Source organism: Taudactylus pleione, unplaced genomic scaffold (genome assembly GCF_031769625.1).
Source record: "Taudactylus pleione unplaced genomic scaffold, aTauple2 ptg000149l, whole genome shotgun sequence".
NCBI lineage: Eukaryota > Metazoa > Chordata > Amphibia > Anura > Myobatrachidae > Taudactylus > Taudactylus pleione.
The window spans coordinates 506,629-531,319 of record NW_028284551.1 but is presented as its reverse complement, the minus strand read 5'-3'; the positions used below and the strand labels follow the sequence as shown (position 1 = coordinate 531,319).

General features: G+C 45.0%; 1 protein-coding gene across 4 annotated transcripts in view; it reads right to left on the bottom strand.

Annotated features, from left to right (window-relative positions):
• MARF1 (meiosis regulator and mRNA stability factor 1) overlaps nt 1-24,691 on the bottom strand; it is an 83,293-nt gene that overhangs the window by 21,715 nt on the left and 36,887 nt on the right. For all 4 annotated transcript variants that reach the window (XM_088474213.1, XM_088474214.1, XM_088474215.1 and 1 more), the window contains exons 12-17: nt 22,756-22,934; nt 22,549-22,629; nt 21,992-22,228; nt 13,864-13,983; nt 3,252-3,427; nt 2,799-3,019 (exon numbers count right to left, since the gene is read on the bottom strand). In XM_088474213.1, the coding sequence (XP_088330339.1) occupies nt 2,799-3,019; nt 3,252-3,427; nt 13,864-13,983; nt 21,992-22,228; nt 22,549-22,629; nt 22,756-22,934 (1,014 nt within the window). The remainder of the gene's footprint in view (nt 1-2,798; nt 3,020-3,251; nt 3,428-13,863; nt 13,984-21,991; nt 22,229-22,548; nt 22,630-22,755; nt 22,935-24,691) is intronic.

Genomic DNA, 24,691 nt, shown 5'->3' with positions numbered 1-24,691 from the left:
TTTGCCATGAAAAAGACCCTAGGTAAGGGTCGAAACACGTCTGCTTGGTTTTAGCTGTCCCCCGGTGGCTTCCTGAAGATTACACCTCATGCTTTTATAGAAATGAATCCATCCAGTTCTAAAAGCCCTGCTTGTAATAGCCTTTTATTCATCTAAACCTTGGGGAGATATGCTACTGTTTTCCCTGTGGAATGCATAGAATTGCTTTTTATGTGTATTGTATTATTGTCTCATAGGAAAAAATAGTGTAATACAATTTTAATATGTGTTTTATCCTGCATATATACTTCACATCCTTTTTGAGAACATCGAGATAGCAAGAAACTTCGTGAAAAGGAGAATACATAAATTAATATCTATCTACATACATTTGGAAGAAAAACGGACTGTTTGAGGTTTAAATACAGAACGTGACTATTTATAATATTAGATTTGATTAGGGATCCAGTGCTGGGAAACACCCTATTTCTATCCATTGGTGAATTGCTTTTGTGTAGGTGGTGGGTATCACCCATTGGTGTGTTTTGTCACTAGCAGCAAGAAAAACCTCACTTTTTTCCCTTTCCTGTTGAGTCCCTTGTTCTTGACCCGTAACTGGGGACCTTGTGATTGTGATGCGATGCCATAAGGTCTACTTCTGGTATCCCCCACCTGTCCACCAGGATTTGATATACCTCCGGATGAAGGGGCCCATTCTCCTGTGTCTATGTCCTAGCGACTTAGGAAGCCCGCTTCCCAGTTGAGAACACCTGGGATAAATATTGTCGATATTGCAGGAAGATTACATTCTGCCCATAGCAGAATCATCGCCACTTACTATGGCCACTGGACTTAAGAGTGCCTCCTTGATTATTTAAGTAGGCCACTTGTCACATATGCGGACTGAACCTGGACAGGCATGCCTTGTAGAAGGTCCTGTGCCAAAATAAGTGCTGTGTGCACTGCCCGAAGCTCCAATATGTTTATTGGTAGATTACTTTGTCTGTCCACTTTCCCTGAGAAGTGAGACGACCCGTCACTCCTCCCCCATCCTCGCAGACTTGTGTCCGTGGTGAGAAGTACCCATTCCGGGTTCCAACGGACGACCCTTGTTTAAAGTGAGTCGTCTCCAGCCACCAGACTAGGGAGAGGCTGAACTCTGGCGAGATGTGCACCATCTGGGTCTTTATCCGATGATACTGACCATCCCACTGGGCCAGGATCCACAGCTGTAGGGACCTGAAGTGGAACTGGGCATAAGCCACCATGTCAAATGTAGACACCATGGAGCCCAGTATCTGCATAGCAAAGTGGACTGACACTGTTTGCTTGCACAGTAAATTCTGCACACGAGACTGTAGTGCTACAATCTTGTCCTCCGCAGAAAGGTTCTCTGTTCCAGAGAGTCCAGCAGTGCCCCTAAGTGCACCATCCGCTGAGTTGGTGAAAGAAGACTTTATTTGATCACCCAGCTGTGCTCTTGTAAGCAAATAGTCATCCGTAGAGGACATTGTAACATCTCCTGAGATGTTGCCAATATCTGGAAGTCTTCTAGATATGGCAGTATCCTGACTCCTTGTCGTCTGAGATGAGCAGTCATGACAGCCATCATCTTGGTGAATACCCAAGGGGCTGTGGCCAGCCCGAAGGGTAGAGCCTGAAACAGAGTGTTGCTGATCTACTGCCAACCTGAGAAAGGCTTGGTGAGATTTTATAATTGGGATATGCAGATATGCATCTTGTATGTCCGAGGAGACCATGAAGTCCCCAGGCTCCATTGCCAACACAATTGACCGTAGGGTTTCCATACGGAATTCAGGCACTTTGATAAATGTGTTGAGGGATTTCAGATTCAATATAGGACGGTGTGACCCATTGGGGTAACCCTTCCCTGTTGTGTCACAGGGACTATAACACTCGATTCAAGGAGGGTCCCAATAGACTCCCGGTAGGCCATGGCCCTGATCGGGTCTGTAGGAAGTGTTGTGCCCACAATCCTCAGACGGGGATCCCTGAGGAACGTGATGGCATAAACCTGAGAGAGACTAGCTCTCGTACCCAGGCATCTGTAGTGGTCTGATGCCAGGCCAGAGTCAACTGCAACAGTTGGCCTACAACCCTGACATCCTCCAGGGGGAGGCCCACCCCATCCGACAGTATGCTTACAGTCTGGATTGGAAGCAGGGCGTTTGCCTGCCCAAGACCCTTTGGGCTGTGCCCTCAAGGACTGCCTCTTTGTCCTATTTTGTGGACGAAAAGACATATGGTTGCCTCTTAGAGGCAAATGTGGATGGTAACTCCGCTGACCTCGGTGTTGCCAAGGAAGTCATTCGATCATCCAGACCTGGATCAAATAGTACATTCCTTGAGAATGGCAATGATTCCAGAGCCTTCTTGGACCCTGCATCCGCTTTCCATGTCCTAAGCCAGAGGGACCTGTGGGCTGCCACAGAGTTGGCAGAGATCCTAGACACTTTGACACCTGCGTACAATAGGTTCAGAATTAGATGGAGGTGACCCGCCTCGAATAGTCAAATGTTCTACACCAAGCACTGACTTTTATCCCAAAGCCAAGTGATATCAAGGCTGTTTTAGATTAGCTACAAGTCACATATACAGCCTGGTCAGCTATTACAACAAACCTTAATTGGTTTTACATAAACCCCCTACAGGGAAGCAATTTGTGTTCATACACTCAAACCTAGGTTACCAACAAATTTAAAAGCCAGATAAACGAGCACAAAAGAAAAAAAGAAAAAGAAAAACACACACAAATGGATGTTAATTCTTTTCTCCCAGCAAAAAAATTAGACACATACCTGCAGAACATGTGGCACAGCCTCTAGGAGTTCCATCAATTTTGAGTATCCATAATCAGAGACACGACATTGCTTTGCAAAATGATGATGATATGTTGGAATAAATTTTGTAACCGGCATAATGCATGATGGTTGATTTTTGAGTAAATCGATAACTTCTCGGCTGAACTGTATCAGCTGAGGATTACCAACAGGACTTTTGGACCGCAACATCCAGGGATCTAGAAAGACCAAAAAGGATTAACAAATGTAGTTGTGCCCCTAGACATGTAAGGACACAGTACAAGAGACAGGCATTAGACTAAAACAAGAAATTGTCCAGTTACTGAACTATTTAACTACAGTGTGTATAAACAGGTTCATATACCTAAAAAGCTTAACTGCCTCAATTCTATGCTAGTTTGCCATGTAGAGAGAATTACAATGTAATGCTTAAAGACAACTGAAACTAACCAGAATTTGGAGGTGGTGGCTTGTTGTGTATCCACTTGACAACCTTTATGCCATTTTGGGCAGTTGCAATGTTAACCCCTGGAACACAGGTGATCAAATGTTCCAGTGGCACGCCTCCCTGTGACTCCTCCACCTGATGCAAAGCACTGAATTCTGCTGCGTAGCAATCAGGGAAGCTGCAAAGAATTTAAAATAAAAAATATATATATATAAATAAAAACAAATGGCCTTGTGAAAATGCTGAAAATTGTGTAAATAATTGTAAAATTGGCCATCAACGGATCAACATTAAAATTTCCAACTGAACTTCTTGTTAAAACTTGGCATTAACATTTTTTGGAACAGCCTAATAAGTGCACTTCTATACTGTAAGTGAATAGATTTATTACACAGCCTTCTCTTGCAGCAAGGTTGGGGAACACTGGACAATGGGAATGTAGGTTGAGGCTGGAGCTGGCACTTAAATTAACTAGTTTTAAATCCCAAGCATCTCCCCCTGCAACCCCAGTGTTCTTTAAGTGCTTCAAGGAGTAGGGCAGGCCCTTTGTTGTAGCTTTAGGTTTTTTATTTGTAATTTATAGTTAGGTGCCTGTGCACGGCTTGTAGCAGCACACAGCCTGATCATGTGTGGTGGCAGTGACTCAGCGATTAGCGGGGGATCCCGCTCAGCACTCTGGTCTCAGTTGGGACCGCCTGGGCCCAGGGATCGGCACACGGTCAACCTTTTAGGACGCGCTGGCAGTGGGTACGGCCCAGGATGGCGGCAGCCATCTTGGCAAGTTACTGCAGATGAGCAGGGGGTTTGCGCGCGCTCTTACAGGTTGTCCAGGTGAGGCGGGCTTGACCTGAGTTTTCCCCTCGGCGGGAAAGAACTCCAGGTCCGGCAGTGTGGAGACAGGGGGTGGAGCCTGCCTTCAACCATGGACATCGTTCCTCTGCAGGGACTGATTATTGTACTGCTCTTCACAGTAATGCTCAACTCTGCTGCTTTGTCTCCTAGAAGGAGAAGTACTGCACACTTCTAAATGTATTCACTTCCTGTGTATTAGCTATGTTGCTTTAAGTAAATGACACTTGCTGGTTTTGGTTACTAGGGACAGTACATGCGGGGTAGTGGGTAGCATTACTGCCTAGCAGCACTGCGGTCGTGGCTTAGATTCCCACTACAGTCCTAACTATGGAGTTTGTATGCTGGGATTCCTGCTACAGCCCTAACACTGGAGCTTGTATGCAGGGATTTTACTCTGGTTTGGGAGATGTCTCTCAGGCACCGGGTAACATGCAGCTGCCCGTGGCGGACCGGGGTGTATAGGGCCCAAGGACTAGTAGGCGTTTGGTCTGCTGCGTCCACCAGGGTGGGACCAACGTGGGCTCCAGCTGTCAAGTGGTCCGTGACTGCCCGGGTGAAGCTGGTTGCGCTTCAAGTTCGGACTTTAGTATTGCCTCATCTATCGTGGCTTCGTTCCATCTATAGGGTTAGGTACCCAGCTGTGGTATGTCCCACTCTGGCTCCGTGCTTTACAGAGTTTGCATTTAAGACAGGCTCCTCTCATTTGGAACAGCTTTGTCAGGAATCCTCTGCTGTACGAGGCGCAAGTGGAGGGTGGTCTTGGAGGAGTCTTCCTCCTTCCAGAGCTCCATTCGAAGTTTTGCAGGCAAAGGACCTTGCAAAGTCTTGCGCTGTCCCTCAAAGTGAGCACCTACTGTCCTTTTCGACTCCTTTCTGCTGTGTGCCACTCTCCAGGCGGTTTAGATCCGGAATCCCAAGCGGTGGCTCTAGGGTTGTCCAAGCATTGGCAACGGAAAGTCATTACTTTCCCTTTGGCAAATCTCTAGTCTCATCAGGGGGCCTCAGGGATGCCAGATTAAGAGGTCTTCGTATGTATCCAAGTGGAAACTCCTCCCACGTTGGTCGCTGCAACTGCCCTATAGCGCAACATGCACCCTTCCTATTCAGGGATGAGCGTCCTTTAGGGATCCGCTAAAACTTAGGGGGGTTGCCTCCTGTCAATTTTAAAAGACTCATGGGTCATTATTCGGCCATGGCAAGCATAGACTTGGGTGGCGTGTTCTAGGGTCACTTCTGCTGACAAATTCGTCGTGGGGCTTTGAGTGATTCGCCCTGGGATTCCCTGCCGATGGCAGGACAGTTTCATGGTGGACTGTTGGTAGGCCATGCTGACGGAGCACATGTAGCTTATGGGTTTCAATTACGTATGTTTGGGCTCGAGGGGCCTTTGGCTCTGCGCTTCACATGCGCTTTTGTAACTAGAGATTGTTCCTTACAATATTGTCTGTTTGGCAAGGACGTTCTCTTTTAGCCAGAACTGGATACCAAAATCCCTGCTGGTCAGGAACGCTCTCTTCTTCTTGTGGTGGTCCTTACCTTCGGGGTCAGCATTTTAAAGTTTGTGTTACTCTTTCAGGGTGGTGTGTCCTTTGTCTGCCATGAGCAGATTCATATCTTAAAGTTAGTTTTGGGGCAGGTAGTCTTTCTTCCTCAGTCAATCGAATCTGCCCCTGGCTGTGCCGGGCCATACCATTCGTTGGAGCCCAGGCTCCAAGTGTTTGCAACAATCTAAGGAAGGTGATACCTTCTGTGTGAAACTTGTGTGGTATCGCAACTATGCCTGCTTCGCAGGTTCTGCTTGTGAAGGATAACTCTGCTTCACAGTTACGGACCTTCCTAGTTCCCTTATCCAGTACTTTCGGATCAATGATTTGTCCCGGCATCTCTCCAGCTGCGGTTCGCTCTTGTGGCAGACAGTCCATGGTCTCTGCCAAACTTTGTCTCAACGGTTCTGACTGCCTTGTCTGTCGATATTGCGGTACTCTTGGTCATTATGGTCTCCACTTAAGGGACCATTCAGTGAACCAGGTCCACTTGCAGGAGTTTGTGTGCAATTCTCCAAATTGTAGACTGGTGCTCGGCATCACTCATCGTGGATTTGGTCCAAAAGCACTTATACCTCTCCATCGGTGGATGGTTTCCGTTCATCTCCTGCAGGTACAATCCTGGGTCCCTCCCGATTGGCTCATTGCGACCACGGTAGAGAGTCTCCTTCACTCAGGAGCCGGGATAGTTTTTTCAATTCCAGGGCCTTTGGTCGCCATCCGAAACGACTAGGCTGATCGAAGGGCTCAAGCTACGAGCCATCTTTCTAGCTCTCTTGGAGGGCCATGTCAGTCCTCACTGGCTGGCCTGCAGTCAGTTGGACAACTGCCTGGCGGTGGCATATGCATGTCATCCAGGAAGCTTAAGAACATTGAGGCGCTGGTGGAGGCAGCCCAAATCCTTTCCTGGGTGGAGACCTTTCTTCTGACTATTAGCGGTGGGACAGCAGACTTCCTCAGCAGAAACTAGTTTCTCCTAGGACAGTGGTTTCTCAGTCCTGTGGTCTCCCTAACATACATTTGGTACAAGGTCTTCCGCTGGGGGAGATCATGGCCTCTCAACCAGTATTTGAGGCCCCATAGGTTTGTATGTGATCCGGGTATTCGCTGGCTTCCGCAGTGGATGCCTGGCCTGTTCCGTGGCAGTCTCGTCTAGCACATCTATTTCTGCTGACTGCACTGTTAGTTCGGGTTTCCAGGCACATCAAGGTTTTCTGAGTGAGGGTAATCCCATTCGCTCCAGGCAGTCTACGCCGATCATGGTGTGGACATTCTCAAGCTGTCGGTAGGTGCCGGGTGGTGTTTTCCACTGCGACCACACTTGCTGCAAGAAGGTCCTTTCTATCTAAACAGGAACCTTCCCTTGTTTGGTGTTCCCGGCCTGGCTTTGGAGACCAATTGTGGGAAAGCTGGTATTCTCTGAGTGCACTATGCTGCAAGCCCGGACACAGTTTACATTTGCTCTTCCCTCAAAAGCTTTGAAACCCTAACATTACAGGTTTTTGCTTCTCATTTCTTGGCCTTCCTTCATGGGGTTTGGAAGCCAGTTGAGCCTTCGGTTTGTGTTTATACAGGCTTTGGCCCTGTCATTTTATTTCCAGTGACGTTTGGCCTTTCTTCTGCAGGTCCACATCCATTTTACCAAGTGTGCTTGCATATTCAGCCACAGTTTTGTCCGCAGGTGGTGCCGTGGAATCTTACTTTAGTCCTATTGGCTCTCAATAGGAGGCTGGGTGTTCAGCTGATCCTCAGTTACTTGCTTGAAGGCTGGTCTTCCTTATGGCTTGCCTTAACGGAGCTTGCAAACCCTAAACAAGGAACCATGCCGTGTTTTCTAGTCTTCCATGAGGATGATGCGGTTCTCTGTACAGTTGCTGCATTCCAGCCGACACTTTTTTTTGGCTCCACAAGGATATGGTCTTTCCGGTTCCTTATCCTTCGGCAACTTCCAGGGAACGGAATGATCTGGCTCTGCAGATTTCCTTAGACAAGTCTTCAGTATGCTGCACTGTTTCTCTGCGGGATTGGCTGGCTACTCAGTAGACCCTTGCGCAATGGGTACGCTCGGTCATCACTCAAGCCTATTCTGGTACAGGGCGCCCGCCACCAGACCAGGTGTCGGCGCCAATCTTACGGGTAGCGTGATACGGGAACTTCGCAGCACAGGTCTGTAATGCGGCTATCTGGTCCCCTGTCCGTATGTTTGCTCTATTTTTTTTTTTTTTTACTTCAGCTTTTTTGCCTTTGTTGGCACCCACTTTGGGCATACAGATCTCTGGTCAGGCAGCCTGAGCGTTCGCTTCCCTGGAGGCAGCTTCTGAACATTTTTGTCCAGTGTTCTCCAGCCTTGTTGCAAGAGAAAATATAGTAGACTTATCTTTGTTAACTTTCTTCGAGGTCCACAGGGATACCATGGGGAAATGTGGTTGAGTGATCCAGGCACCAAACAGTTAAGCCTTCAGCTCCCAGGATGCCTCGGGTCCTCCTCCATATATACCCCACCCCAGGCATTCAGTTTTGTAAACAAGCCTAAGGTAGCAGAAGGAAAGAGAAGGACAATGTACACCAGAAACACTCACAGAAGATGAGGGAATCTTGTGACATAGAAAAATTCCGCAATGAAGCCAGGTGTGTCAGGGTGGGTGCCCTGTGGATCCTATGGATCTTGAAGAAAAAAAGAAAAAAAAAAAAAAAAAAGTACCATAACATTTTCTTCAGGGTTCATAGGGGGTCCACAGTGATACCATAGGGATGTCCTAACACAGTTACCATAAGGGTGGGGATGCTCCTGAGCAGAATGGAGAATCCGCTGCCCAAAAGGAAGCTTCCTGACAGGCAAAGGTGTCAAAAGCGTAGAACCTTATAAAAGTGTGGACAGAAGACCACGTGGCCACCTTGCACAATTGTTCAGCAGAGGCACCACGTCGAAACGCACACGATGGTCCCACAGACCAAGTAGAAATGTGCTGGCGCCATGTTTGGAACAGCGAGATAGTCATGCGCAGTTTGTTAGTTAGCTGGCTAGACTCACTTGTGAAAACCATACAACACAAAAAGAGCATCTGATTTTCTAAGTTTGTATGATCCACATAGATACGGAGAGCACAAACCACATCCAGGGAGGCTTCACTTACAGAAAGGTCTGAAGACTGGAACTACAATATCTTCATTCACATGAAAAAACGGGATACTACCTTTGGAAGGTAACCTGCCTGTGTACGGCGGACAGCTCTACTCTGTTAAAAAAAAAAAAAAAAAAAAAAAGGGGGGAGCGACAAGAGTGCTGCCAAATCAGGGCAGAGGAGATAGCGAGGAGAGTGTCTTCGCTGTCAACCACTTCAAATCTACAGATTCCAGAGGTTCAAATGGGGGAGCCTGAAGCCCCTTTAGAACAAAAGACAAATCCCATGGTGAGACAAAGGGTGACTGAGAACACCCTGAAAAAAAGTTTTCAGAGTTAACATCCGACAGAGAAGCAGTCCTTCGCTGGAACCAAACTGACAGCGCAGAAACCTGTACTCTCAGGGTGACCAGGCGAAGACAGAAGTCTAACCCAGACTGGAGAAAAGCAAGTTCTCGAGAAACCATAAAAACTTTAGGGTCATACTTTCTGGGGGGGAACACCTTTGCCTGCATCCATTAGAGTTTGGCACTCCTTTTGATCAGAGGAAGGCTTTCATGCCCTAAGCATAGTCTGAATCAGAGCTGGAGAAACCTTTGGCTCTTAAGATGGAAGACTCAAGAGTCAAGCCTTTAAAAGGACAGAAGGTAGGTTCGGATGCAAGCAGGGACCCTGCGCTAACAGATCCGGCCATGGAGTAAGAGGAAACAGTGTATGGATACATTTCGTATGTTGGTGAACCAGTGACGCCTGGGCCAAGCAGGATCTGCCAGTACTACTGTGCCGCCTTCCTGCTTGAATTTCCTGAAAACCCTTGGGAGGAGGGAAATTGGAGGAAAGCGGTACGACAGCTCTAAGTCCCACCTCACTGCCAGCGCATCTACAAAGGCGGCTGACGGGTCTCTGTTCCTGGACCCGTACCTGGGAATCTTGTGGTTGTAATGTGAGGCCATGTGGTCTACATCTGCTAGGCCCCATTTGTTCACCAGGAGTTGAAAGACTCCCGAAGTGTAGAGCCCACTCTCTGGTGTGTATGTCCTGACGACTTAGGAAGTCAGCTTCCCAGTTGAGGACTCCTGGGATTAAAATTGCAGAATTAGCCGAAAGATTACATTCTGCCCACATCAGAATATTTGCCACTTCCGTCATGGCTGCCTGACTTCATGTGCCTCCTTGATTATTGAGAAAGGCTACTGTGGTCACGTTGTCGGACTAGATCTGGACCGGTATGCCTTGGAGGAGGTCCTGTGCCAGGATGAGCACTCTGTATACTGCACAAAGCTCCAGGATGTTTAAGGGCAGGTGACTCCTGATTTGTCCATCTTCCCTGAAAGGTATGATGACCTGTCAGCACCCCCATCCGCAAAGACTAGCATCTGTGGTGAGGACCACCCAAATTTGGGATCCAAAACGGGCTAACCCTGGCCAGATGAGACTTTTCTAGCCACCACAGAGCGCAGAACCGAAGAAGGGACTGCGTTAGATACTGCCCGTTCCACCGAGAGAGAATCAAGTGTTGCAGAGGCCTAGAGTGGAACATAGCATATTCCACCATGTCGAAGGTGGATATCCTTTGCTTGCGGAGTAATTTGAGCACTCGCAATAATAGGGCCGAAATCTTTTCCTCTGGCAAAAACACCCTTTTTGCCTGTGAATCCAGAAATGCCCCCAGGTGTAGCATCTGCTGTATTGAGAAAGGGAGGACTTCTTCCAATCGATGATCCAGCCGTGCATCTGTAAGCAGGCAATGGTCAGTTGGAGATGGTGTTGTAAAACAGCTGAAGACACTGCCAATATCAGGAGGTTGTCCAAGTAGGACAGTATCCTGACTGACGCCTGAGGTGGGGCCGGAATAACCGCCATTATTTTGGTGAAGACCCGAGGGGCCATTGATAGACCAAAGGACAATGCCTGGAACTGGTAATGTTCTTGCAGGACAGCAAACTGTAGAAATAGTTTGTGGGATGCAGTAATTGGCACATGCAGATACGCATCCTGAATGTCCAGGGAAGCCATAAAATCCCCAGGTTCCATTGCCAGAAGTGAACCAAGAGTCTCCATAAGAAACTTGGGTATACAGATAAACTTTGATTGTTTTCAGATTCATAATAGGGTGATTAGACCAATTAGTGAATGGCCTCCTGTTTGGAGAGTTTTACAAAAAAAAAAAAAAAAACCACCACACTTCTGGGAGGAGGGTAAGGGCATACCCCAGAGAGACTACTTCCTGGAACAAGCGTCTGTTTGATCCTAGGAGTCCACAAAATTAAGAAGTCTGTCTCCCACCCTGGGCTCCCCCAGCAGGAGGCCCACCCCATCAGGCGGAGGGTTTGACCTCCGGCTTGGAAGCTGGACGTCCGACCGGCCAAGATATCTTAGTATGCGGCTTGGTGGTCCTGCGAGAACCAGACTGTCTGGAGCAAAGCTGTCCTTTTGCTCTTCCCTGAGGTCGATAGGACTGAAAAGAGGACTGCCTAGGCTTTGATGTAGCTGTTAAAAGCAAACTTGCAGATCTTGAGGCTGCCAGAGTAGCCACCATCTTATCCAATTCTGCGCCAAAAAGTAGGTTTCCATAAAAAGGTAGGGATTCCAGAGCCTTCTAGGATCCCGCATCAGCTTTCCAGGACCTTAACCAAAGGGCTCTACGAGCAACAACTGAAGCTGCCGATGCTTTAGAAGCCAGGAGTCCATCATCTATCGCAGCTTCTCCCAAATAGGAGGCTGCTTCCTGTATGTGGGAGATATAGGTCAGCTGTCCTATTTGGTGAAGAATGGATGGGGACATTGGAAGATTCTCTAACAGCCTTGGATACCCAAGCCATAGCCAGCCGGGTAATTGCTCCTGGAAAAAAAAAAAAAAAAACCCCACATATTTAAGACATGTTTCTAGTCTATCTTTGGGCTCTTTAAGGGAAGATGCAGACGGTATAGGCAATGTAGTGCTTTCCACTTAGTACATTCGGTAGATGGGAAAGGATACAAAGATGCCACTCATTTAGTAACATGGAACAGTATCAGTACTCCATGCTTCTCTCAAATTCAGTGAGCTCCTCAGACTTAGGCTCCAGTGTTTAAACACCATAAGGTAGTAAAAGCAGAGTTTCCTTAGGTCTAGGAGCTGGCTAGTCATCCTCTACATTTATAGCATTCCCGCTAGGCTGTTTCAGCAAGGCACCACACCCATTTCTAAAGGGCAGAACGCACCCTGCCCTCCGGCGCCCCGCTGAAACAGCCTGCGGGGTTCTGTCCCCTCCTGCAGGCCACAGTGGGTGGTGGGTGGGGAAAATGGCGGTGCAGCTGTCACCACTGGTGAATGGATGCCGGGATCATGCGCCCGGCATCCATTCACAGTGACCGCATCACTTGGGGGCTGCCCAGCATGTCCGTAAGTGCCGGCACGCCCCCAATAGTGACACCCCCTTTTCAGCCGTACGGACCTTTCTGGACAGTCCAGAATAAAAAAATAAAAAGCAGTAAACACAGCAAAGCTAGCAAGTGTCACATACAATATACTTGCAATGGGCCCTGAATCAACTAATCAAAACACAAGGCTTGGTAGGATTTTGAGCGCTGTATAACCTGGCCTCTGGGAAGAGGTATACAGGGAGACTATACCCAAAATCTCCTGAGACCAGCAGCTACAACAGAGCACAGATAGTGGTCACTGGGCATCTCATATTAAGAGGAGGGTAGGAGGAGCAACCTAAATGCGGGAAAACCTCAGATGGATCGGTGTCTGGACTGGGGGAGGGGCTGCCAGGGAAAGCCTACCTCCCCTATGCGGGTATTAACCCCCTGGGTGCGCTGGCCTTTTAACATGGCCGCCGCCACTTTCCATCGCCAGACTGACTTGCCCCGGTGGTCCAGTGGGGGAGCGGACACCCCACTACAGCAACCTCCGGCAGGTCTCCAATCTCCAGAGGTACAGACTACCACATGGTTCCGTGAGCGGGGAACCACCTTGCCTGCATCCCCATGCTTCCAGCTGAAGTTGCAGGTCCCAGCATTGCTGCTAGCCAAGATCCGCTGGTGCCCACCAAAAATCACAAGTCCTGTTACTGGTGTTGCGGCGCCAGCGGGGGTAGGTGGAGCAGCAGCACAAGCGTTCTTCAGGACATAGTGCTGCTTGCTCTGAAGTCAAAATAAAATAAAACAAAAAAAAAAGCTTGGGACTGCCTGACCAGCCCCCCTGTTATAAAGTTGCGTCTGAATCCTGCCGCACCAAACGAAAAACTGAACGCCTGTGGACGGGGTATATGTGGAGCAGTACAGGAGGCATCCTGGGAGCTGAAGGCTTAACTGTTTGGTGCCTGGATCACTCCAATCACTTCCCCATGGTATCCCTGTGGACCCCCTATGGACACTGAAGAAGAAAATAGGATGTTTGGTAAACTTACCGTTGAATATTTTCCTCTTAAGCAGGCTCTGGAACACTGCGATCCCTCCCTCACGCTCAGTCGCGCAAAGTTTTGGTTCTTGACTGGTCTTTTCCCTACTGTTTTGTTTGGTTGTTCTGACAGTTTCATGGGGTTCCTGCTACTCCTCTCCAGACTCTTTTAAAGTACTGGAATTGTGGGATTGCAGGGGGGGAGGAGTTTAGGATTTAAAAGGTACAGTTTAATTTAAGTACCAACTCCAGCACCAATCTACAATCCCATTGTGTCCAGTGTGTTCCCCAGCCTGCTTGAGAAAAGGATTCAACGGTAAGTTGACCAAAAATCCTATTAATTTATGACACACAAATATATACTTGCATGTGTGTGCGCAATATATTACACACACTTTTTGCGTCCAAGAGGGGTGAGCAAAAAATAAAACCAGATTCTCCCTCCAGCAATTACCAGCTATCAGTTAGTCAGACTGCTCTTACAGCATGGAGTTTGCGGTTTTTCCTACTGCAGCACATTTGTTGTAGTGTAGTTACAGTAAATGACAGAACAGCAGTGAATTGGGAGAAAGGTGAAAACCCAAGACTTCAGTATTATTAAGTAGACTTCCTTTTACAATGTACACTTCCACACTAATGTCAGCGATATACAAACAGGGAACAATGGGTTTGAACATTAACAGGATTATAAAACAGAACCTTGTACTTGCCTTAAAAGAGGAACTGTGCCCTCATGTGTCTGCAAAAGGCTGTGAACTTGAGGAGCAAAGATTTTCAAAGACTGGATGACATATGGGATTATGTAAGAGTCTGGGTCAAAATCATGTGTACTGAAAAGATACAAAATTGCAGAACAATTAGGTTACATGCAAATTACAATAAAATTACTACCTAGACTAGAAACCCTGCTTACATTGTATTTTAGAGAGCAAGTGATATTTGTATTTACCATTAGTAAACCATGCACAATACATAGAAGTGTCGGCAAAGAGGTCATGACATTCAAGAACAGCAGCGCCAACAACAGGAAGCCCCTAAAGCTGAAAATAAGCACCCAGGAGAGCAAAACTGAGACTGAAACAGCAGTCTTCATATGAAAAAACATAAAAACACTGCGCTCTGATAACCATGTTGGGACATAGACAATAACAAATGTGCAGAATTATATTCTAAAGAATAAACAATTTATTCCACCTTAGCATAAAGTAAATGTATGAAAATACAATAAAACACAAATATTAAATGACACTAACAATATAGCGATTAGTGCAAGACAGGAGTTGATCAAGTTCCTAGTCCACACATAAAATGACCATACAAGTAGCGCACCACTTAGCAAATTGGTAAGATTCTAAAAATACAAATGATACAAAATCACAATTGACAGAACAGATACATAAGAATATCCCTAGAGTAATATGTAAGTCAGGAACTAAAGTTGATTAAAATGAGACACATAGGACCATAATAAAGGTCTGGAAAAGCTCCAATTTAAGTCCCTGCAGGTATTGGTAAAGTCCCGTATAATGAGGCACTTGTGTATATGGAATATAGTTAAATCTGTAATTGAAAACAATGTAGCCCCAGGGGGTAACTAGACAGCTCGAGTACCTGCCACAAAAAGACTCCTGTCTCTGATCAGACCAAATGCCGGGGACAATTGAACTCAGTACCGAAGGCAGTTGGGCACTTATGCTGCATGTATCGGCGGCTCCGTGGGTGAAGTATAATCCGTCACAGATGTATTAGACGGAGCGGCTAAAGGACATATAGCGGCAGGCGGTCAGTGGTTCCTGTCTCACTCGACAGGCAGAGCTGAAGAACTCATAGTGGTCAGCAGCCAGCAGCTCCCATTTCACTGACTTGCCATATAGGAAGCACGATCAGGTGATTAATGGTAGCGGGTCAGCGGCATATAATGAATCCACAGTCAGCGCCTTTCTCCGTCCTAATCTTAGCCTCTCCAACGGAATCTCACGCCAGTATAGCAGTCAATAGATCCTCATAACAAGCAGGGAAGGAATCCAGGAAATCCTTTAAGGAAGAGCAACAGCAACGCGTTTCAGCTACACTGTAGCCTTTTTCAAGTCAGAATGCCCTCCTTTTTTAGTTTGGAGTATAAATAGCAGCATGATTGTAGGTATTGGATAATTGAACAACCAGTTTTAACCATTTCTAGTCCAGAAGGAACTGAATCTAATAGGTCTTATCCATTAAGTTAAACAAAAGATATCTTCATGAAAACATGAGTTGATATCAATATATATTTATAATATTGTTAGTAATATTAATTCTTAGTGTAACAATTATATAGCATAAATATTAAAATATTTGTAAAGAATTATAATATATAGAACATACATACACATCTATATAGCGTCTAATGTCCCAACAAAAAACAATACTAAATAAAAAAAATAAAAAACACACAACAACCACCACCACCACCGGTACAGTCTGACAACGCCAACACGATGGCATACATAAACCGCCAAGGAGGGACTCAGTCAGGCGGCTCTGACAGAGGTGTCCCGCATTCTAGTATGGGCGGAAAAGCATCTCACCGCAATATCAGCAGTGTTCATACCAGGAGTTCTCAACTGGGAAGCAGACTCTCAGCTGTCAAGACGTGCATCCAGGAGGTGTGTCAGCTACTGGTGAACAAGTGGGGCCTTCCAGAGATAGATCTCATGGCCTCACGAAACAACAAACTGCCAATGTTCGGGTCAAGAACAAGAGACGCAAAGGCTTGTCTAGTGGATGCTCTGGCGGTCAAGTGGACCTTCCAGTATGCGTACTTCTTCCCTCCGTTCTCCCTTCTTCCTCGAGTGGCACACAAATTTTGCTCCAGCGTGGCCCAGGCGGCACTGGTACACAGATCTTCAGAGTCTGTCAGTGGACACTCCGCTGTTGTTGCCTCAACGTCAGGACCTGCTATCTCAGGGTCCTTGCCTTCATCCGGACCGGAGTCTGCTGTCTTTGACGGCGTGGCTATTGAGACTGCCCTCTTAAGGTGCAGAGGTTTCTCCAGCTCGGTGGTCAACACCATGCTGAGAGCTCGGAAGCCTTAATCTGCCAACATCTACCATAGAGTGTGGCGGGCTTTCTTCCAGTGGTGTCGCACTAAAGGTTATGCTTCTCAGGTGTTCAGATTGTCCAGAGTTCTGGCCTTCCTACAGGCGGGTTTAGACCAGGGTTTTCGCCTAGCTTCCCTGAAGGTACAGGTGTCTGCACTTTTTAGTGTGGTTTCATCGTAGGATTGCTATGCTTCCTGATGTCCGCACCTTTATGCAAAGGGTGCTTCTTATTCAGCCTCCCTTTGTTCCACCTGTGGCACCATGGGATCTGGCTGTGGTCTTGAAGACTCAAGGACCGCCATTTGAACCACTGGGCTCAGTGGATTTGAAATGGCTAACCATTAAGACTGTATTCCTTCTGGCTATTGCTTCGGCCAGAAGGGTTTCGGAATTGGGAGCTCTCTCATGTAGACCTCAATTTCTAATTTTTCATAGCAACAGGGCTGTGCTGCGCACTCGTCCTGGGTTTCTTCCAAAGGTGGTATCTAGTTTCCATATCAACGAGGAAATTATTGTACCATCGTTTACTTCACCGGACCTTTCGGTTGGTGAGGCCACCTTGGATGTGGTGCGGGCCTTGAAAATCTATGTGGACCGCACTTCTGCTTTTAGAAATTCTGACTTTTTGTTTGTCCTTTAGTGACTGGCCAACCTCTTATGGAAGCCATAAACACTAGGTCTGTGGGTCCTTCGTGGGCGGCTCGACGTGGCGCCTCAGCGGTTCAGCTTTGCAAGGCAGCCACGTGGTCATCTGTCCATACTTTCGTACGGTATTATACTTTTGATACCTACGCCTCTCAGGAAGCTTCCTTCGGGTGGCGGATTCTCCTCTCAGCACAGGAGCGTCCCATCCCCACCCTTAAAGGATACTGCTTTGGGACATCCCCAAGGTATCCTGTGGATACCCTATGGAACCTGAAGTAGAAAATATGAGATATGGTAAGAACTTACACTTTTTATTTCTACGAAGTCCATAGGGTTCCACAGGACTCCCGCCCTGTCGCACCTGTACTGCAGATGGGCATTGCTCTGGTCACCGTTTTTTCCGTCTCCCTCTGGTGAGAATGTGATTTGTGTGTTCCAGACTTTCTTCTCGCTCTTTGGCTTGTGACTAAACTGAGTGCCTGAGGCTCGGGGGCGGGGTATAGGAGAGGGACCCCAGTGCATCCTGGGATGATGGAAAATTTTTTAACTCTGTGGTGCCTGGATGTCTGCCATCACCTATACCCCAAGGTATCCTGTGGATACCCTATGGAACCTGAAGTAGAAAAAATTAAAGTAACTGTGAAAAAAAAAAAAGGAAAGCAACTTGGTCAAATGAATCAATATATAAATACAACAAAAAAAATGTGTTCATATAACGGGGTGCAGGATGGGCCTTGACCGCTCCATGCGATGACAGCCCATCGCGCATCCCAAACAAATCTAATAACAGAAGTCAAGTGCTTCATTAAGCCCATCAGGGGACAGAGATTGGAGTCTAAAAAGCCACTTGGATTCAGCTTCACATAACTTCTTAAACCCATCGCCACCACGTAGAATTTTGAATAATTTCTAGCCCCATAACTGAGACAATCTGGATTACTTTTATGAAACTCAGAAAAATGTCTCGAGACACTTTCTGACTTTTTTTGATATTTAACCTATGTTCACGAAAGCGTTGCTTCAGAGTACGTGTTGTACGACCCACATACTGTAAAGGACAGCTACAACTCAATACATAAACATAGGAGGATTCACAATTAATGAAGGTGTTTATTTCAAAAATATTTCCTGAGACAACTGATGTAATGATACAAGATACCTTACATGTAAACATATTATGAACAAAAGTAAACAGATAAGTATAACAGCCTTTGGGTTTCTGCGGTAATCAGATATTAGTTGTCTCCAATCTATTTTTATTATTAATGGTACTGAAAGTACTTGGGGCTAAAAAGCTTTGGAGATTCTTATTCTTTTTAAACACTCTAGTAGGTCTTGATGCAATATTATTTGAAAGTATTGGATCACATTGAAGAATTCTGTAATTTTTGTTAATAATGGCCCTCACCCGTCTGGATTCATTATTAAATTGAGAGATAAATAATAAAGAGGTATCTCTTTAGTTGTTGTAGTTTCTTATTTTTCTTCTTGTCTCTTCAGAATCATTTGTAGAATTAATTTGTCTCATTTCCCCAGAGGTTTCTAATTTTTGATCTAGTCTATTTATATCAGTAATATTACCCAAGTTCTTACTCTGCTCAAGTTTGGATTTATGAATAAATTCAGCATGAGTTTTTGCGTTACTCAACAACTCTGGAGGGAGGATAACCTCTATCCAAAAAATCTTCCCTCAATTTCTTATCATGTAAATCAAAGTCAACATCTCGAGTGCAGTTACTTCTAATCCTACCCATTTGACTTCTAGGGATATTTTGAATCCAAGGGCGGTGATGACCACTGGTATAATGCAAGAATGAACTACAATCTACTTTTTTAGTATAGAGAGTAGAAATTAATCTATCCTCAGCAATTGATAATGTGACATCCAAAAAATTAACAGAATCGTGACTAAAATGTGAAGTGAATTTCAAATTCATTGTTAGTGTTCAAAAAAAATCAGTAAAATGAGTGGCTGACAAAATATCCCCCCCATCCCAAACAAAAATTAAATAGTCTATATAATGGCCATAGAACACCAGACCGGCTCCGGCTGGGCCATCCCATATATGGAGATCTTCAAATAGGCCCATATAGAAGCGAATAGCGAATCTGGTGCCCATGGCCGTCCTGTGAATTTGTAAGTAGTGGGTGGAGTCAAAAATAAAAGTGTGTTAAAATGAACAGAATACAATTTAATAGAAAGTCCCGCAGAGGTACCCAAATCACTCTCCAATGGTAAAGTCCCGTATACCGTTGTGGCAGGTACTCGAGCTGTCTAGTTACCCCCTGGGGCTACGTTGTTTTCAATTACAGATTTAACTATATTTCATATACACAAGTGCCTCATTATATGGGACTTTACCAATACCTGCAGGGATTTAAACTGGAACTTTTCCAGAACTTTATTATGGTCCTATGTGTCTCATTTTAATCAACTTTAGTTCCTGACTTACATATTACTCTAGGGATATTCTTATGTATCTGTTCTGTCAATTGTGATTTTGTATCATTTGTATTTTTAGAATCTTACCAATTTGCTAAGTGGTGCGCTACTTGTATGGTCATTTTATGTGTGGACTAGGAACTTGATCAACTCCTGTCTTGCACTAATCGCTATATTGGTAGTGTCATTTAATATTTGTTTTATTGTATTTTCATGCATTTACTTTATGCTAAGGTGGAATAAATTGTTTCTTCTTTAGAATATAATTGTGCACATATTTGTTACTGTCTATGTCCCAACATAGTTATCAGAGCGCAGTGTTGTTTTTTCTGCTGTTAGTGAGGTTGACAATCACCTCTTTTCACTGCTGCATTGTTAATAGATTTCTTTAGCTCATTAGCGCTAGGTTTTTTCTTTGTGAGCAGTCTTCATCTTTTTTTTTTTTTTTTCTCTCCTTTCCTGATATGGAGTATGGATCCCAAATATCCAGAAATGATCATTTCCTTATGACCTGAATCACTGGCCACGGAGATTCCTTCTTGAACAGCCACTTCAAAAGGAATTTGTTGAAATACACCTTGGAGGACGGTACCACCCTTTATATCAGGCAATAGAAGACTGGAGTACTCTCCAGTAGGTGAATGTAGAGAGGTTATTCTTCAGAAAGAGCTCTGGGATGAACATAAAATAGATCCCCTCTACCAGAGTAGTTTGTAGCCATGGGTTGGATGCAGACTGTCCTGAAGCCTCTGCAAGGCGACCCTCGTCCTAGTCAGTAAGATTACTGCTGTAACCAGCCTTGAGACATACACCCCGATAGAAGACCAGAAGGGTTTCCTTTTAAGCTACCCTCCCAATGAGCATGTTTTCACGACTTTAGTGTACAGGGAGTAAAGAGGAACTCTTGCAAGCAGAAAATTAAGTTGGGATCACACTAGGGAGGCCATTCTGAACCCCCATAATATCCTAAAGCCTTAAGCACGCCTTCCTTGCAAAAAGACAGAACTGTTAGAAGTATGGTCTTTTAATTAAGATTTGATCCAGATGACTCCCACCTTAAAAGAAAAACAGATCCCTCCCAAAGAGTCATGAAAGTGGTGGGTCTGCACCTGAGGATTTCCAAGACTCCTAATTGTCATGAGATGAGGGAGGCACAAAGTGTTCATTCTAGCACCCTGCTCCAATCAAAACCCGTGCAGTTCCCCTTTCCTACTTGGGGTGTCGCGCTCTGCTCTGGTGCTTCTAGCACACAGTTGATGCAAAACTACTGATAGACTAGAGTGTGCTAGAAGCACCAGAGAGTGACATCCCAGGCAGGAAAATAGGAACTGTACGGACTGCTAGAATAAACTACAAAACTAAATAGTGGCAGGATCATGTTGGTACGAGAGTCCTGAATGTTCAGTGTCAAAAGTATTTCCCTAATAAGGTTAACAGAATCTAATGCAAAGAACTTTTCTGCAGGGGCTACCACGTGATCTAAAGCTCCATCTTCTGTGGGCAGCTCAATTTGTTTTTTATTGTTTTAAAGGTTCCTAAATTTATTGAACTAAAGTACCAATCTCAGTCTTGTTCAGGGAAGAACTTCCCAAGCTCCTTGGGGAACTCCACACCGGGATAAATATTTGGGAAAAAAGGAGTCCAAACGTCTGCTATGGACTAGGCCCACAATACCTCCTAAGTTTCAGGACCATGATGTCCACCTGCCATTGCAGTGGGTGCAAATGGGGCCTGAATGCCAGCAAAAAGAACTTTGATAGTCAAGGTAGGGGGCTAGCACCTCTAACTCCTGGAAATTAGATATGCCATATCCTGAAAATCATGTTGTTACATACATCAAGTATTATTTCAATAGTATGCACATTTTACAAAAGACAAAAAAAAAAAAGTTTTGCAGTAACAATACATATTTTGAATACACCAGCTAACCTGATTTTTCTCTAAAATCTCTACAGCATCTAACTGAAGTCCTTACAGAGATTGCCTATATATTTTACCAAATCCAAAATAAAAAAAATTCACACAAGGCCATAAAAAAAAAAAACACTGTACCAACATACGTACATTTCTTCACTTGTTTTAAAAAATTTTTAAAAAAAAATAATCTCCCACCGTCTGCTTTCCACAAGAGCTACGTTTATCACCACTCTAACTGTTCACTTTCCTGGTTACAGTAAATTTTTCATGGTGCATCCACTTTGTGGAATTCCCTCCCTCACAAAAGGCTTTCCTCTAACCACCAAAATGTACCTCTTTAGACAAGTTTATGAAATTCCAGAACTATTCACTTATCTCCCCAAGCTAAGCAACACAATTACAACCAAGACAGTTCACACAGACCTTACATGCGTTTGCTTTCTATAAAGCAAACATTTTTGATCCCAGGCGAGCATGGCTATAGGATTTGATCAGATGCCCTAGGCACTTATTACCCTTGTACTCTGGCTGGACTAATAGGAGTTTCAGGTTAACTGCTGTATATTGCCTATTTCCCTATAGATTATAAGATTGCAAGTTTATCTGTTAAGTAGTAACTAGTTTTGTTTGACTACGCTGTTCACAATAGTAATACACAACAGAATATGCTGGCGCAAAAGAACAGTTAATAAAGGCAACATTGTTCTATATACTTAAACATGTGATTAAGGAGACAGTGAGCCAAGTGTTCAGTACCTGAATTTCTTATTGGTGCAATGTTGTCTACAGACAGGCTCATGATACTCCAACTCTTCAAACACCACAGGACTACAAGTTGTTGAGGAGCCATCATGTGACTGGGATGACCCCAGTGGACTTTGCCTTGCCTGAAAGCTTGGCAACAGACACACTAACCTGCCATTCCCCTGGTCACGGATAGTAACAGTGTCTGTTAGCCTGTACAAATCTGACACAATCAGCTTGTGTCCAAACCTATAAAAAGGGAGAAAAACTGTTTGGTAATGATATTTTAGAGTAATTGTTCACTAAACATCTAACCCATAATTGGCAAGATCACAATTTGCACAGGAAGTGCAGGAATCCTAAGAGCAGAGCCAGATGTGGAACACGCTACTGTGCCAACTCTTGGGCTGGAAACTTCTGGTTTTCTAAAACGGTTGATATGTTTTGCCATAGACAAGTACAACACATACATGCATGAGTGCCAAAATATCCACAACTTCCTACACCAGTGGATGACATTGGGAAGTGAATAGAGAAAGCGTTATACACCTGAGTTTTAGGATACTTACTTTTTCTCATAGATTTCTGTGAATTTAAACAAAGGTAAACAGCAAGCTGGGGCATCTTGAAGAATAGAAATTGTTCCAAAGCTGTTTGGGAAAGAAATAGAAATATTATTTAGTTTCAAAGCAGGGACTATGGTCAGCACCACTCTGTCATTACTACTAAGCAGGGACAGTTAGTGATTGGGCTATTCCATGAGTAATAAAGCTTACTTTAGCAGGGAGAGAGATTTATTTGCTGCCCCGGTAGCCAGGGACACTTGGATCCTTTTGCTTCCAATCTTGTATCTATGTAGATTGTTGACTGCACAAATTGCTTCTTGGAGGTTTTCCATCTGAATGGTGGCTTTTAGCTGATAATCTGTGTGAGGGCTGAGCTCAACATGCTTTATCTAAAATAAAAACCATAGTATAAATCAGACCATATAGTATGTGTACATCAGCTAAATCCTTTTCACATAGTCCATTACAAATATGGACATAAAGTACAATTCAGGAAGTCTGGTCACTAAACTGGTACAAATCTCAGGCCAGGAGAGGCGGGAGGAAGAAATAAAATACAATGCACAAAAACCACACATGATCGAGCATAAAGACACGTGTGGATGGGTAGCATACAGTGTCTCCTAATGTACTATGAGAAAAAGATTGAACACAAGTTACAAAATAAAACCCATTGCTCACACAACCATTGAGGACACTGGAAACACCATGTGAGCAATGCTGTCCATAAGGGAAGGAATGCTCAGAATCAGATGTGTATAACACCCTTTTCCACCCAAAGCTGTCATTTTTGGAAACAAAAAATTAAATAAGGGGTGCACACCAAAGACCAGGTGGTCACCCAGCACAACTACTCAAAGACCCAATGTCACCAGAGGCATCCACCAAACTGATGGAATTGACGCCCCCACATGATCTACTTGGCAATGGTCTGCTTGGAAGCAGGCCAGCATCTCCCTCTTTGTTCGAGACATATCCCAGTGAAAGATCAGGTTCACAATTTCCTGGTTCAAGTGCAACATAACAGTTTTCTTCTGAAAAGGTTTTTCTAAGTATAGCCCTGTAGACATGGAAGAGGAGAAAAGGAGACCAACGAGATCTCCTAGCTGCAAAACCTCACTGAAACAAATGACTAACAGGAAGGCAACCTGCCAGCTAGGAACATCAACTCCAACATTTTGAAAGGATGGCGAGGCTAGAACCAGGTAGAGATCAAGGATCTCTTGAAGAATGTATGGAGGCAACCTGAACATTCCAAGAGCTGAGTTTTAACCCCTGTCCAGACCGTCCTGTGAATAATAGCTCAAATAAAAAAAACTGGTGGAACACTGGTTTCACACCAGGCCAAAATTAATTTTCATGTATTGAGCATGGCCTGAACCACAGACAGAAAACTCCTGATCTTTATGGATTATTGTTTCAACATGTACGCTATTCAAGCCAGCTGAGAAACTGTAGTGACGGAAGGTAACACGACTTAAAGGACCAGTTCTCCAAGGCAGACACCACACATGGTCCTCTTCCATGCTTAGAAAGTCTGCATGTCAGAAGCATCTGGCCAGTCTGATGCTTGCATAAACACTTTTTCCTCCAGTTGCGCTGCTGGTGGAAAGATTAGATGGAAGCTCAAAAAACAAAAACACATGGCTGCAACATTTTATTCCACACAAATGAGCCCGCTTCTCTCATTGCCAGGTCCCATTGGTGAAGTAAGCCATAGCTGTGGCATTGCCGGACTTGACCTTAAAGGCCAGTTCTCACAAAACTATTGTCTGCTGAATAGAGTATTAAAACCAGCTCCAATACCACATTTATTGGTTTTTTTCACCCATTTGGATTCCAAAAGACTATGGTAACTGGGATCAGACTAACACAGCCACCCCAGCATCGAAGTCTGACAGTCATCATCATCATCATGTCTCAAATGGAAAACAGACAACCACTACTGATAATGACGCTTTTCAGGCATTGAGTGAAAGATCCACCCCTATGGACGGTTTCAAGTGTTGACTTGGCAAGTAGAACATTTCAAAATCATTTAGATCTGAACTGAAATCTACCTCCCCTGTACAGAGGCAGAACAATGACTTGCGACCTGTTACAGTTGGAGCAAGGAACCACTTATTGTTGTCCGCCAGGAGATGAC